The sequence below is a fragment of the Propithecus coquereli genome, unplaced genomic scaffold, assembly GCF_000956105.1.
Source record: "Propithecus coquereli isolate 6110/MARCELLA unplaced genomic scaffold, Pcoq_1.0 Scaffold58, whole genome shotgun sequence".
Classification (NCBI taxonomy): domain Eukaryota; kingdom Metazoa; phylum Chordata; class Mammalia; order Primates; family Indriidae; genus Propithecus; species Propithecus coquereli.
This window is the reverse complement of record NW_012151729.1, coordinates 2667386-2682390: the sequence shown is the minus strand read 5'-3', so window position 1 is coordinate 2682390 and position 15005 is coordinate 2667386. Positions and strand designations below refer to the sequence as shown.

At 56.4% G+C, this 15005-nt stretch overlaps 1 protein-coding gene across 1 annotated transcript in view; it reads right to left on the bottom strand.

Moving 5' to 3' along the window:
* CAMK2A (calcium/calmodulin-dependent protein kinase II alpha) overlaps positions 1-14989 on the bottom strand; it is a 61990-nt gene extending 47001 nt beyond the window's left edge. The window contains exon 1 of the mRNA XM_012658227.1: positions 14265-14989. Coding sequence (XP_012513681.1) covers positions 14265-14326 — 62 coding nt within the window. The 5' untranslated portion in view covers positions 14327-14989. The remainder of the gene's footprint in view (positions 1-14264) is intronic.
* Positions 14990-15005: the final 16 nt, after the last annotated feature.

Genomic DNA, 15005 nt, shown 5'->3' with positions numbered 1-15005 from the left:
ATGACACTACTAGAGTTCGTGCAGACCCCACAGGCTGAGAGCTAAGTCCCACAAGACTGTCCCCCTACCTCGGATGCCAATCACAAATGGTGGGTCCCCAGGTTACCCACAATTCTCTCCAACTTGTCTAGCGACCCGGGGTTCCCACAACCCCCTCCTCAGGTTGAATAATTTTCTATGGTGGCTCACAGAACGCAGGAAAACACTTACATTTACCAGTTTTTGTACAATCAAGGCTGTGATAAAGGGTACAGTCGAACAGCCAGAGGAATAGGTGTGTGGGGCAGGGTCTGGAAGGGTCCTGAGCACAGGGGCTTTTGTCCCCGTGGAGTTGGGGTGCACCACCCTCCTGGCACGTGCGTATGTTCACCAGCCTGGAAGCTCTCCGGGTCCTGTACTTTAGGGATCTTTACGGAGGCTTCATTACGCAGGCACGATTGACTATTAACTCAACCCCCAACCCTTCGCCCCTCCCAGAGGATGGAGGACAGGGCTGAAGGTTTCAAGCTTTTGATCATGGTTTTGTCTTTCTGGTGACCAGCACCCACACAGGAGACCACCAAAAGTTGCCACATTAGGACAAAAAAATACTCCAAGGGAGTTAGGAGCTTGGTGTCAGGAAATGAGTTCAAAGACCAAATATTAGAACAAAAGATGCTATTAGCACCCCTATCACTTAGGAAATTACAAGGGTTTTAGGAGATCTGTGCCAAAAACCAGGGATGAAGACCAAATATATATTTCTTATTACATCATGATATCACAATCCTACCCCTCCACGTGTAGCCCAGGGTGGTGGCTGCTGGCCTACCTGTCTGTCACTCCCACCCTGACAGTGAGTTCCTGGGGCCAAGACCCTTACTTTCTTCTCTACGCCCCCAGTGCCCGGGTACTCAGTGTCTGGTGCCAATAGGGCCTCTCTTAGTGTTATTTGCAGGAACAGGAGGTAGATTTAAGCAAAAGTGAGAGGAACTGAAATGAGTCAGGGGTGTTAGGAGCAGGAACAGGCATCTGAGGAAAGTAGGGGACGGCCAGTCTCTCAGGCAGGCAGATGGACCCGAAGACCTTTAGGTCCCTGCCCAGCTGGAGTCATGATTCTCTAAAGCCCTGTGGGAGAAAGCACGTCCAGTGGCCACATCTGGGAAAGATTCCGAGCACTCCAGGGAGAGGAGGACAGGGAAGGGGAAAGGCTGTAAGCCCCGGGGTGCAGCGGCTGGGGCTTGTCTTGCTCCCCAGCATCCAGCGTGCTTGTCCGGAGCTAGAGTGCAAGTACTATGTGCAGGGTGGATGGGTGGACGAAGGGATGCAGAGATCCACGAAGGGACGGAGGGATGGAAGGATGGAGGGAGAGAGGGAGGGAAGAAGTGATATAAAATTTCTCCATTAGAGAAAATTCCATTCTAGGTAAAGACCTTAGATTAGTAGTTCTCGAGCCGGCTGCTGTAGAGTCCCCTGGGGAAACTTTTGAAAATACAGACTGCAAGGCCCCACCTAGACCTACTGCATCGGAAGCGCTGGGTGGGCCTAGGGAATCTAATTTCATTTTTTTTTTTTTTTTTGAGACAGAGTCTTGCTCTGTTGCCCGGGCTAGAGTGCCGTGGCATCAGCCTAGCTCACAGCAACCTCAAACTCCTGGGCTCAGGCAATCCTCCTGCCTCAGCCTCCCGAGTAGCTGGTACTACAGGCAAGCGCCACCATGTCCGGCTAATTTTTATATATATTTTTAGTTGTCCAGCTCATTTCTTTCTATTTTTAGTAGAGACGGGGTCTCACTCTTGCTCAGGCTGGTCTGGAACTCCTGACCTCGAGCGATCCTCCCATCTCGGCCTCCCAGAGTGCCAGGATTACAGGCGTGAGCCACCACACCCGGCCTCTAATTTCATTTTAATTCCCTCTCCAGGTCGTTCTTTCCCAGCCATCTGGGCACTGCCCTTCTGCCTTCTGGGGAAGTCCTGCTACGTATCCTGCCTCCCCTGGAAATCAGCACCGATGGGGTCCACACATGCAGGGAGGCTCAACAGGCCCATGAAGCTGGGCTCTGGCCTAAGGAACCGAGGCCCTAAGAGCCACAGCTATAAAGCAAGAAAAGCCACACTTGCTGAACTTCATCCTCAGAGCAGCATCAAGCTTTCGTGTAAAATCAGAGGCCCCTAAGCAGGGGTTCACGGTGGGGCAGCGCAGGCCCGGAACCCACTGAAGGACATCCTGTGCATCTGATTACGTGCATTGTTTTTTCTGGGGCAAAGATGCACAGCTTTTATCATGTGCTCAAAGGGAGGAGTTTCTCAAACCCAGTTCGGAGCCACCGATCCAGAGGGCTCCAGCCCCTCACGCGCCCAGAAGGCATCCTCCATTCCAATGCCCATTTGCCGCTAAGCTCCTTCCTGACCCGCGCAGCAACCGCGCAGTCGGATTTATGATCCGCCACCGGACAGATCGGGAAGCTGGGGCCACGTGCGAGCGGGCATATTCCTGGAGAAGCCGTGAAGAGAATCCAGGTCACCTGCACTTTTTCCTCTGACCCCACTACAGGCAGGAGAGCAGTTCTCAAGAGCAGGGGCTGCTCTGGGGGCACAAAGACCTGTGGCCCCATCCTAGTTCCCCCCGACTGTGTGACATTGAACTTGGCACATCTCCTCTCTGTCTCTTCCCATAAGAGGGCAATAATAGCATCTACCTCCTGGGTGTGTTGGGGAGATTAGGTAACTGGTGCGGAGCACTTGGCACAGGGCCAAGCACATAGGACTTGGTGAGGATAGAAGAAGGGTGGAAGGGCCAGGGACCCCCTCTTCCCACCTACACGGCCTCAGGTCTCCACGCACGAGTACAAAGGCTCACCCCTGCCTGCCACGGCAGTGGAGATCAGAGACGAGTCCTAGCAAAAATGAGAGTGAGGCCAGAGAATCGGCAGCCCTAACCTCCTTTATAAAATCTTTAGGTTAAAAAAGGCCTGCTTCTGTATTCTTGTCCCTCAAGAACGCATGGCCATAGCCCACCAGCCCTCTCCTCCCATGCCCCTGAGCAGCCAGCCAGCAGGTGGGTGAGTGGGCAGGAGCTTGGGAACAGGACAGGGTGGAAGAAGCTAGGAGGCCAAGGAAGGGAGGGCAGCGGTGGGAGGGTGTGGCCTGGGGTCCCAAGAGGAAGGGACGAGGCCCGGGTGTGAGGGCCCCGTCTGCAGGGTGGGAGTGGGGGGGATGCTGGTGGCGGTCCTGGGACTGCCTGTCAAAGTGCTCCCGGGTGCACCGCGGGAGAGGTGCGGGGAGTGTATCTGGGTGCAAAGGGGTGAGGGGGGCATTCCCGGGTTCCTAGGGGTGGGGCAGTGTTCCTAGGAGCAAGGGTGGGTGTCTGGCCATAGGAGTGTATCAGCAACCCGGTCTAGCCCTTGCGCGTATGATGCTGTGAGGCCCTAGGTGTGACAAGGCACACGTGTGAAGTATGTATGCATGTGAGAGGGTCACAGAACGTGGGCAGGGAGGCGGTGAGTGTGAGAGACAGACATGCAGACACTGGAGGAACTCAGGGTCTCGGCCTTGTTGGGAGGCCTTGGGCAGGAATTGGCCCCAACGCGGGCCTCAGTTTCTTCATCTGCAGCATGGAGGCTGGGGTAGGGATGAGGCTAAGTAACGCAGTGGCCTTTCCAGCTTTAACGTTTGATACCAGTGCTGTCCGGTAGAACTTTCTGTGATGACGGAAATAGCCTGAGTTGTCCAACATGGCAGCCACTAGCCACATACGGCTACAGAGCACTTGAAATGTCGTCAGTGGGTCTGAGAACTGAATTTTCAAATTTATTTCATTTAAATAGCTATATGTGGCTAGTGAGTACCATGTTGGATAGTGCGATTCTCTGAAAATTAGAGCAGGCACCCTTGGATCCGACCAACCAGAGTTCACACTGCGGTTCAGCTACTTACTAGCACGTTCCTTCACCTCAGTGAGCCTGTTTCCTCCCCCATAAAATGTGGACAGTAATAATTGTACCCACCCTATGCAGTTGTTTCAAGGATTCAGTGAGATAATAAGGTAGGCGATGCATTTGGCAGTCCCCGGGGTATAGTAAATGCTCAAGAAATAACGCCTTGTATAGACATCGTTATTCACAAAGGGATGAGAACAGCTGGCATCATCAGAAACAAAGTGGACCTTGTTTGCTAAGCTCAGGGAGGAAGCAAACCAGGGAGGGGGTGTGAGGGGCCACGGGAGGAGGGAAGGGGCTGCTCCCCGGGGGCTGAGTGGCCTGGCCAGGGCAGGAGAGTGAGCAGGCAGGCGGCCCCGCCCAGCACTCGGCAGACAGGCGGAGGGGGCACAGCCACAGTGGGTCCACGTGGCTGGGAATGTGGGAACATGCTAATGGGCTGTGAAAAGCAAGATTCACCCCGGGAAATTGCTTTCTGGCTGCCTGGCTTTCTGGTGTCCGGGGCGTGGCTTGCTGCCAGCCCACAGGGGACCCACCACCCTCTCTGGCCTAGAACACCCTGAAATGTTGACATGGCGGCCAAGTGCAGCCCCAGGAGCAGTAGGTGGGGAGCCAGCAGACCTGAGTCCTCACCCAGCTTGGCTGCCAGCTCGCTTGTCCTTCTGGGCCTCAGTTTCCCCACTTGACAAGTAGGGATTTGGAGCCCCAACCCTACTCCCTCCTGGGGCCATTCGTGAGTGGTCCTTGCTCCCCAAGACTGGTTGCTGTCAAACCCTTCTAAAAGAAACCTCTCCAGCTCCACCCGAGCCGCTCAGAGCCCGGGCCACGCCTGCGGGTCTCAGCAGACAGGAGCACTGTTCATCCATCGGGCCGTCTGGGGACAGCCCTCTCACCAAACTCTCCCTCTACTCGGGACCCCGGGGGTCTGACTGTCTTGCAGCCTCTAGGCTCTTCCCTTCATTGGCTGCTTCCTCAAGCACACCCAGGTCTCCCTCATTCTGGGGAAATAAACAGCCTCCCCCCCAAAATAAAACAAAAGAACCAAGAACCTTTCTCCCGACCCAGCAGCCTGGGCTGCTTCCTTCCTCCCTTCCTCTTTGCTGCCAAACTTCCAGAACAAATGTCCGACATCCGCCGCCTCCTCTTCCCACCTCCCACACTCCATGAACCCACCACAATCTGGCTGCCGCCCCCGGCGCCCCATGGAAGAAAGGCCTGTGCCAGGCTCGCCCACCTGATTCCTCCCCCACCCCCCACGACCTCTTGCAGCCCCTCTTGGGCCTAACGTGCCCAGCCTGCCCCAGCCCAGGTGGCGTCTGGCCTCCCCCCACCGCCGGCCGCAGCGGGGGGCTCGCCCGTCCTTTGGTTGGGGGGTTACTGACGGTGCCTGCACAGCCCCGTCTCTGCTGCTCCCCGTCTGCCCCCATCCGCCCTCCGTCCATCCTCTTACCACTTCCCCTCCGTCTCCTCTGCCAGGGGCCATCAGCTGTGACCTCTGGGGAGAATCTGGGCGCTCACGAACCCACTTAAAATTTCACGAACATGATTCTGTGCCTGCACGTCGTTCTGGCAAAGGCTGTGTGTCCTCCGTCGGTTTCACAAAGGAGTCCCTGACACCCCAAAGGTTAAAGCCACTGACCAGCACTCAACATGGAAATCTACATCCGTAGCCCCCTCTTGTCTTCAGAATTCTAGTCCCATATTTTTAGCTACTCATCATCTTGCCTGGATGCTACATGGCAGGCACCTCATCATCAAAGCCCAGTCTCTTCCCCAAAATATCCCCACTGTCAGTTAAGGTACTTAAGCATTCTACCGCTCAGAGATGAGCTGCGAGTGATTTCAGAAAGCTCGTGGTCAAATGCCGACAGACCTGCCACCCGTGAGAGGATGAACGTCCAAGGCCTCTTGCTGGTCAGTAACGCATTGCTCAGGCCAGCTGATGGGACCACCCAGGACGTGGAACCCAGAACATACAGGGTTAGATGGGGGAGGGAAAGAGCTGGACGTGGCCACAGACGCAGCGCCACCTGTTGGGCTAGAAGGAGGGCATTCGGAAGCTGGAATACCCAACAATATCTTAATACCGACATCTGTCCCCTCCCATTCCACAGATGAAGAAAATGAGGTCAAGACCTTGAACCCAGGACTGTTGACTGACTGTCCATTGCTTTTCCAATACCGGATACTCTCAGATCGGAGGGGGCTCTAACTTGGGGTCCACAGCTGGGCTTCAGGGTAGGGGAAATATCTGTGGGAAATGATAGTGGACTGCGTATGCATTTCAGTGGGGGACAGTGCCCGCAGCTTATGTGACGTTCTCTGAGGGCTCCTAATTCCCAAAACAGTTAAAAAGCTGGGGTCAGATGCATTCAGAAACAAAAGGAAAACCCTGCACGAGGTGTTTCTACAACGCCCACCTCTGCGTCCCTTCGGCAAGACCCTTTCCGTCCTGGGGCTTCAGCTTGCCCATCTGTGAAATCTGCTGATAAGTAATTTTCAAGCCCTCTCTTTCTTCCGTTTTCTTTATTTCCCATGTAAGCAGTAGTATCCTTTCTTAATAGTAAACCAACAAAACCCAGCCACGCAAGTCTCCTAATGGCAAACAGACCAGAGGAGATGGCGCTGGTCGCTTAGGATCCCCGTGGCTTGATGTCCCCCTCCACTCCCTGCTGCTTCGTGGCTTCCTGAAGCAGCTCTGTGAGCAGAGCTCCAGAAGCTACCACATTCCACAGCTAGAAAATCCGAGGACCTCTTGCTGAAACCACACCTCTCCCCTCCTCCCACCTGCCGGGCTGCAGCCGCCCACTCCCAGACTCCAAAGATGCTGCGGGGACGCGGTGTCTTCGAGCTGTCCCGCACTGCCCCACCCCCCAAACGCCAACCCAGCAGAAGTTTCATGGGGGACACAGAAGGCCTTGGAACCGGAAGATTCTATTTGCTGCAGGGAACATTGAACCAACAGAAGTTCCAACATGTTCCTTGTTTTGGCTGCGCATGGGTTTTCTTGAATGGGTTACAAGAAGAAATACAGAAAAATATTCACAGTGCCTAGAGGCAGGGCCAGGGCACAGCAGAGCAGGGGAGACACCGTGGTGTTACTTTCTCCCCAGCCCCTGGCCTGTCCACAGTGCACGCCGCACAGGCTTTCAGAGGTCCCAGTGTAAGAGAGAGGCCCTAAGGTGTAAGGCAGCCAAGCACTGGGGTGGAGAGAGGCTGGAGTGCCCAATTCTCCTGCGTCACTGACTGTGTGACCACGAGCAAATCCCCTGCCCTCTCTGGGCCTTAGCTCCCTCTCTGTAAAACAACAGAGCACCCCTTGCTCAGGTATCCTGGATAGAACTGAAGGTATCCTGGCCCTAAGCTGTCTCCCACCTCATTCTTGCAGCAAAGCATCTCCCTAGAAGAGCACAGGAGGGATAAAGGGCGGGACGAGGGGTGTGAGTGCGCACAGGTCTGCTAGCCGAGCACCGGCTCCTGCGGCTGCACCCGCCTGCAGGATGGAGGAGCAGTTCTGGCCCTTAGATAGCTCTTCCTGGTGATACCTTTCACGGTCAGTAAGAAAGGAAGGAGGGAGGGAGAAAGGGAGGGAAGAAGGAAGGAAGGAAGGAAGGAAGGAAGGAAGGAAGGAAGGAAGGAAGGTCTTCCTTATGTTGAGCTGAAAGCCACCTCTCCTCTCTTATTCTACACATTCCATGGCTCTGCCGCCGGGGCCTCTTGGGCCGAGGCACAAATCTGCAGACAAGAGGGGAGAGGACAGAGCCCCAAAAATTCTGTTCTCCCTGCCAAAGTTCCCCAGTTCCTCAGTGTTCTGTCACTTGATATGGCTTCCAGACCCTCACCACCTTGCCAGGCCCCCCTCTTCCAGACAATCTATAGATTTTTTTTTTTTTTTTTTTTTTGAGACAGAGTCTCACTGTGTTGCCCGGGCTAGAGTGCCGTGGCGTCAGCCTAGCTCACAGCAACCTCAAACTCCTGGACTCAAGCGATCCTCTTGCCTCAGCCTCCCGAGTAGCTGGGACTACAGGCATGCGCCACCATGCCCGACTAATTTTTTCTATATATTTTTAGTTGTCCAATTAATTTCTTTCTATCTTTAGTAGAGACGGGGTCTTGCTCTTGCTCAGGCTGGTTTCGAACTCCTGAGCTCAAACAATCCGCCCGCCTCGGCCTCCCAGAGAGCTAGGATTACAGGCGTGAGCCACCGCGCCCGCCCAATCTATAGATTTTTAATCCTCTTTCTAGGACTCCATATCTGGAAGTTGGGGGTGGGACCTCAGGTCCCCCCAGGGCTGACATGCTCCACTGAAATACATATCTCAGAGCCTTTGAGCTGTTCCCACTCTCAGGAACACTCTTCTACCCTCTTCCCTCTGGTTAATTCAGCCTCTAGCTCCCTGAATTCACCTCCTCACAGAGCCTTCCTCACCTCAACTAGCTCAGGTCTCTCTGCAGCTCATAGCTCCATGATTGTGGTCATAGCCTTTATCCAGTTGCATTTAAATAGTAATTTCCAAAGTGGTTTAATTAATGCTGGCTTTGCACCAGACTGTGAGCCCCACGAGGGCAGAGACTACCTAAGTCTTGCATGTGGCACGTGCTGGGCTCAGCCCAGGGCTGGGAACAGAGAATGTGCTCAGGAAATATCTGTTGAATAGTTGCAAGGATCACAGTGGTGTCCTCCTTCTACGTGACTCCAAGACACCAAGGCCCTCGACGTTCTCCAGCATAGAAAGTCCCACTGGCCTTAGAGTCCGACCTGACACGGTGGTGGACAGCGGTGCCCCACGAGGACCTAGAGTGCTGGGCTGGGTCTCAGCAGGCTGGGCTGCAGCAGGCTTGCCTAAGGCGGGAGGCTTCCTACAGTGCCAGGGCAGCTCAAAGGAGAGGGGGACCGCGGCAACAGGGCGAGAGAGACAGACAGAGTGAGACTAAAGAGATGGAGAGAAGGGCACAGAGAGACAGAGACAGGGTCAGAGACAGACGGAGAGCAAGAGAGAGCCCAGAAGCCCAGCCAGAGTCGTCTTGCTACCCCTGCCCTGGGAGGTGGACCTGTTTGTGCTCTACGCCACGTCAGCCAGCATGTGCGTGTCCATGCGCAGGTGTGTGCTGCTGTGAGCTTGCGTGAGGATGGATGTGTGTGCGTGTCTGTGTGTGTGTGCATGCTTCAGCAACAGGATGTGGGCATTGCGTCCCGAGGCTCTGCCCTCACCCTACGGAGAGGGCCATGGCCCCAGACTGCAGGGGTGCTGGCAGCAGTGTCACTGTGCGCTTGTGGAGGGAGGGAGGGAGGCAGGGAGAGGCTCAGTGGAGTGTCAGTGTGTCTCAGCCTGTGTGGGGGCGGCTGTGTGGGGGCGGAGGGCTGCAGCATGCACCAGAACATGTGCGTGCCTGCCGCTCTGATGGCTTAGAGGAGAGAGAGCCTGTCCCCTTCCCTGTCCCTGCCATCCCCTCCTTGAGATCTTGCCCCCCAGTTTTTCATCATTTGGCCTCTGTCCCCTGCACATCATTTGGTCCGCTATCCTAGGCCCTGCCTCTCCCTGTGGCCTTGGACAAATCCCTTCTCTCTGGGTGTCGGTTCCCAGAGGCCAAGGCGAGGACCATCTACGCAATGAGCAGACAATCTGCATGGTGCCTCCAATTCCGATGTTCTGGGGGTCCGCAATCTCCCACGTGTGCCTTCCAGAGAGAGTGGCCACCCTACTGGGGCATTTCTGGCATCTACAGAGGTATTACGACCCCCATTTTACAGATGGTAAAGTTGAGGACACAAAGGACAAGTGATTCAGCCAGGGCGGCCCAGTAAATTAGAGGCAGAAGCACGACTGGAAAATCAGCAACAGCTCAGAATCCCTCCCCCAACACACAGGGCCACCGCTTTCTTCCCTCGTTAGTGGGTAAGAGAGAGGATGTTCCCCAGACACGGCGCCAGGAGTGGTCCCTCTCTGTGACCTTCCTCCCATACGCTGGGTGTGGGAGACAGGGACACAGACCCCTGAGCAGGTCCCTCCACCTCCTTAAGCCACAGTCTCTTCGTCTGTAAGACGGATGAGTAAGCCCTGCCCCTCCCTCGGAGATGAGCTCATGGAGGGAGAAATGCGTCGCCAGCCCCAGAGTGCTGTGGATAGGGGAGAGTATTAGAGGTGGAATAAACACACCACCAGGCCTCAGAGTAGTGCACCGATGCCCAGGTGCTCTCTCTCTCCAGCGTGACATTGTCCACGCTCCTATCAGTTCTGCGGGGGAAGGTGGGGCTGCTGAGCACGTTCTACGGATGTTCGAGCTTGGGTTCCAGGGAAGCACTTGAGCATCCGGGACCCAGGCCCTGAGCGGCCTCTGGACCACACTGGCACCCGCGGGTCAGCCTAGCCCAGCGCGGTTCACGATGCAAAGCCGTGGAGGTGAGAAGGGGCTCCGGACTCAGAAGCCAGCCCTCTGCTCCGTGTCAACCCTGCTGGCCAAGCGCAGCCCCTGCGACCCCTCCCCCCACCCCAACACTGCCTTGAGTCAATTTCAGATCCCTGTTTCTAGAGAGAAAGAGTGGGTTGAGCTCTCTCTCCAATCTCCCTCCCTCCTTCTCCCTCTCTCAAGTAAAATCTCCTTCGGAGGCTGTTTCTGTACAGCCCAGTGATCACACAGGCTGCAGGGCAGTTCTCTGCCTTGCCAACCTCTCCTGGGGGTGGGATCAATGCCACGGGCTGGAGAAGGCTTCTTCTCCACTTCCTTGAGCCTGATGCCTTTCCTGGGCCCCCTGGTGCTTCCACACCCCCTGGCCCCCACCACTACCAGCATCCCTGCCTTTCTCAGAGATTCTGGTCTTCAGAGAAAACTGGACATACCAGGAGCTCTGGCCTGGCCACTCCAACCCACCCTGACCTCTGGAGCTCATGTCACTGCCTCTAGCAAGCTTCTGGGCCCCTGGGGTCTGGGCTTTCATTTCCCTCATCCCTGGGACAGAGGAGGACTGGGGGCCAAGGAGGAGGGAGTGAGCTCAGCTCCGGGTCCCAAGAGACAGCCCCACCCCAACCTTCTAGGGGACCTGGAATCAAGTTCTCGCCTCATCTGAATTCATAGGCTTCGGTGGGACCTTCGGTGCAGTAGCATCAGGGGCTCCAGAAAGCCCTGCTCAGGGCCCTGACTCCAGCCACAGCCTCCCAGTTGGCTGCCCCCAGGGCTGGAGAGGAGCAGCCCCTCCTGCATCCATAGCCAGCCCCGCCTGGGCTTCTCGAAGGCCTGCCGTCCCGAGCCGGACCCCATGGGCAGGACGCCAGGAAGCCCTCCCCAGGCACTGGCCTTCCTCTCCAGTGGGCAGCCCACGGCCCCACAGCAGGAGGCCCATAGGCTCCCATGTTCTGTTTGAGGACCAACCCAGCTGCCGCTTCCAGTCGCCCTGCTAGTGATCGAAGTGGGCTCTGGAACGGGGGCTCGGCTTTTGGGTGGCGACTGTAGTGTCCCACCTGGCAGGGGCCGGGGGTCATCGATTGAAGAATGGGCCCTGCAGGTGTCTTCCTTGCTTCCTCACAGAGCAGCCCTTGCGTCACCGCCAGCCCAGGGAAGACGGGGCTTGGCCAGCCCCCTCCCCCACTGGGCAAACTCCAGACAAAAGGCAAACACCTAGCAGGTCCCATCGCCTATCTTTAGCCCTGCCAGGCTTTGAGGACAACTGTCGCCCCAGCAGCGAGCCTGCGTTGGAGGCCCACCGTGTGCCAGGTTCGAGGCTGCGTCTCCATAGGCACCATCTCATCGAATCCTCACGGCCCTTCTTTCTCTCCAGATTACAGGTGGGGGAAAGAGGAACCGACACCTGCCCAATGTCACAGGGCTATGGGTGATGAGGGACGGAGCCTGTGCCCCCCCAACCCCGCCCTGCTGGCTGCTCCAACCGAAGCTGTTGTCTAGACCAGGAGCCCCAGCCTCCTCGGTGACATGCCCCGGCCTTTCTACACAGACAGCAGAAGCGTGGAGCCAGGCCACCCCATCCCCTTTGCTCCGACACAAGCGTCCTTAACCTGAGGCCCAGGCACGGACTTCCTGATGTCCTGCAAGCTCTCGATACCGCATGCAGCATTTTGTAGGTTTGCACATTTTTCTGGGGAATGTAGATTTAGCCTTTCATCAGATTCCTGAAGGAATATGTGACCTAAAAAAAGGTTAAGAGCACTGATGGTTCTGGAAGGAAGAGGTCTGAAATTGATTAGACAAGGCCTGGCCACGTCTGCCACTCTCGGTTCTCCTGCCATGGCCACGCGCCAGGGCTCCCTTTCCTCTGAAATTCTTCGTGAAGGCTCACGAAGGAGCCCTCTGCCAAGTTGCCCCCACAAAACCCAATCTTAGTGGTATCCCTCTCCTCCTGGGGCAAACCATCACTTTTATTTTCACTTCGAGCACTTGAGTCACATCTCAACTCCATTTCACTGTACTCTGTGACGCAGTCCTGCCAGAACCCAGCTGTGGTCGCTCCTTGCAAGGCAGCTCCTGGCGAATCAGGGAATTCTTGGGTTCCAGGTGGACACTGGAAACCAGCTGGACGGGGGGCCCTGCGCAAGTCTGGCGGACAGCCTCAGTTCTCCAGAGCAGCCCTGAACATTTTGTCCCTGCCCCTACCCCTAGCACAAAAACACACTCAGAAAGGCAGGAAGTCTGCAGACGAGAGTGAACACACATCTGCATGTGGCTGCGTGTGCACAAGGGAGCTGGAGTGTGCCTGTAGGTGTCGGGATGGCCAGTGTCTGTGTGTGCAGGCAGCCTACTTGTACACAGCACAGACCCACCTCCCACGCATATACAGACACCGGCATGAGCTCACACATGCCTACAACACCCATGCTCCCACACGAGTCCGTGAGCCCAGGCCTCACACACACACACACACACACGTACACCCTCCCCTCCCGTGTGCACGACCCTGGTCCTCACACAGATGTACACGTCCAGACCTCACAGGAACACCACTGCATCCACGTCTCGCAAGTGCATCCTTATACACCCCCAGGCCTCACACACATGTGCCTCCTGATGTGCAGACAGATCTAACCTGACATACGTGTGCACACACAGTGACGCATGTCCACACCCTTGCTCCCATGCAACCCAGCCAACAGCACTCCTTGGATACTCACACCCATGCACCCTTTCAGCGCACACTTGCACCTCTTCCTGGTGCACACGCACAAACATTTGCACACTCTCTTGGTGCACACAAGTGCACCCCAGGGCCAGTCCTTATACAACACAATTTCCCTCAGAAGGCCTTACACAGCAATATACATCGCCTCCCCTCCAAATGCACACTGGTGCACACACGTTCAGAACTCGCACCTGCTTACAGAGCCCCTCTCCCCTGCGCTCTTGCTGCTATAACAGGAACACACCAGGGCATTGTCACTCCTTTGCCCACAGGGAAAACTCTGCCTCCAAACTGCACCCAACCCTTGATCCACCCCAGAATCCTCCACAGACCTAGCTGGGGACCTCCAGAAACCCTTCCCTGACACTCCCCAGCCTCCTGGGCTACCCCAAGGCTCTCCCATCTCTCCTCATCCTCCCACCCTCCTTTCCATAGCAGTCATCAAAGGCAGGAAATGATTAGCTCTGGGCTGGGCAACTTTGCCACAGGACCAGAGCTGCTGCAACCTTCGTACCAGCAGCCCCTGATACAGCGGTGCCCCCTCCAGCTTGCCGGATTGCCCCTCCCCTCCTCCCAACACCCAGGAAGCCTCACCAGCCGCTCAGATATTAACCCCTACTGTACTGATGCTCTCACTCCTGGCAGGAGCTGGGAAGGGGGAGGGGGGAGGAGACGCACTGACAGGGAAAAGTTGCCCACTCGGCACAATTGCTGCAGGTGTCTAAAGTCAGGAAGGACTACCTGGGAGCTGGTGTATTCCCTGTCACAGAGGTAGCTAAGTGGAGGCCAGATGGAACCTCACGCAAAACTGGAGGAGGGATTCCAGCTTTGGACCCAGCTGACTGGGAATATCCCCCTTTAACTCCGAGTTCCTAAGAATCTGTGTGCAACCAGGCTGTGTGTATTTGTGTGTGTGTGTGTGTGTGTGTGTGTGTGTGTGTGTGTGTGTGTGTGTCCATACGTGCACTGGCATACACTGTCAACCTTTCACCCCTACACACACACATACACACTGGCCTGGTTGGCTTGGCACATCTGTGCACCCATAAACATGCCGACACCCGACTCCGGGCACTCTGTGCGCATGCAAGTGTCCCCAAACCCGTGCAGCCTGCCTTCATCTGTATGCACAAGAATGCTCCAGAGCACTGCAGGCACATGCCCCTGGCCAAGACAACGACGCCCCCTGCGCCCTCCAGGACTCCCTGAGGCGCAACTCACTTTCCTAGTTCCTCGAAGAGCTGGTACTCTTCTGTGAAACGGGTGCAGGTGATGGTGGCCATCCTGGTGCTGGGCGGGCAGGCGAGGCTCGGAGCTGGGGGACCAGGACTGAGGCACTGCTGCTCTGCTCCTGGAACTAGGGGCCACTCGCCTGCCCGTGCTGTCGAGTGCAAACAGAGAACCGGCTTGACTGACGAGCCCGGGGCTTCTGAGCAGGGCACTGTGGCTGCTCACAGCCTCGCGAGCCTTCGTCAGCATCCAGGTCCCCATGGCAACCACCTCCGAAACGCCCTGTTCCCGTTGCCCCGGTAACTGCCTCCCCAACACCTGCCTGCCTTCCACTGCAAAAACCTGCTCCCGGACTGGATGCCTGGCCCTGCCGAACACAATACCGCAGGCCTGTGTGGGCTGGGGGCCGAGGGACACAGCACCCCCAGGGTGATGGGCCAAGGGAGGGGGTGGGGGAGGGGGAAGAGAACAAACTTAGTCCACAAGTGATCTTCTCTCTTCCCACCTCCCCCACCTCCAACTGTGGGGCCCTTGTAGCAGACGGGATGGGATTAAGTGGGGCAAAAAGGCAGTTACCATGGTAACTGCCAGTGGGTGCCGCATTCCGGGATGGTCCCCAGGAAAGACAGGATGCAGTTACCCTGGCAACTTCATCTCCTCTGGAGAGACAGGTATTGCCCCGTTGCCCTGGCAACAGCTGGGTTCTAAGGTTTACAGGGAAACGATGGCTAA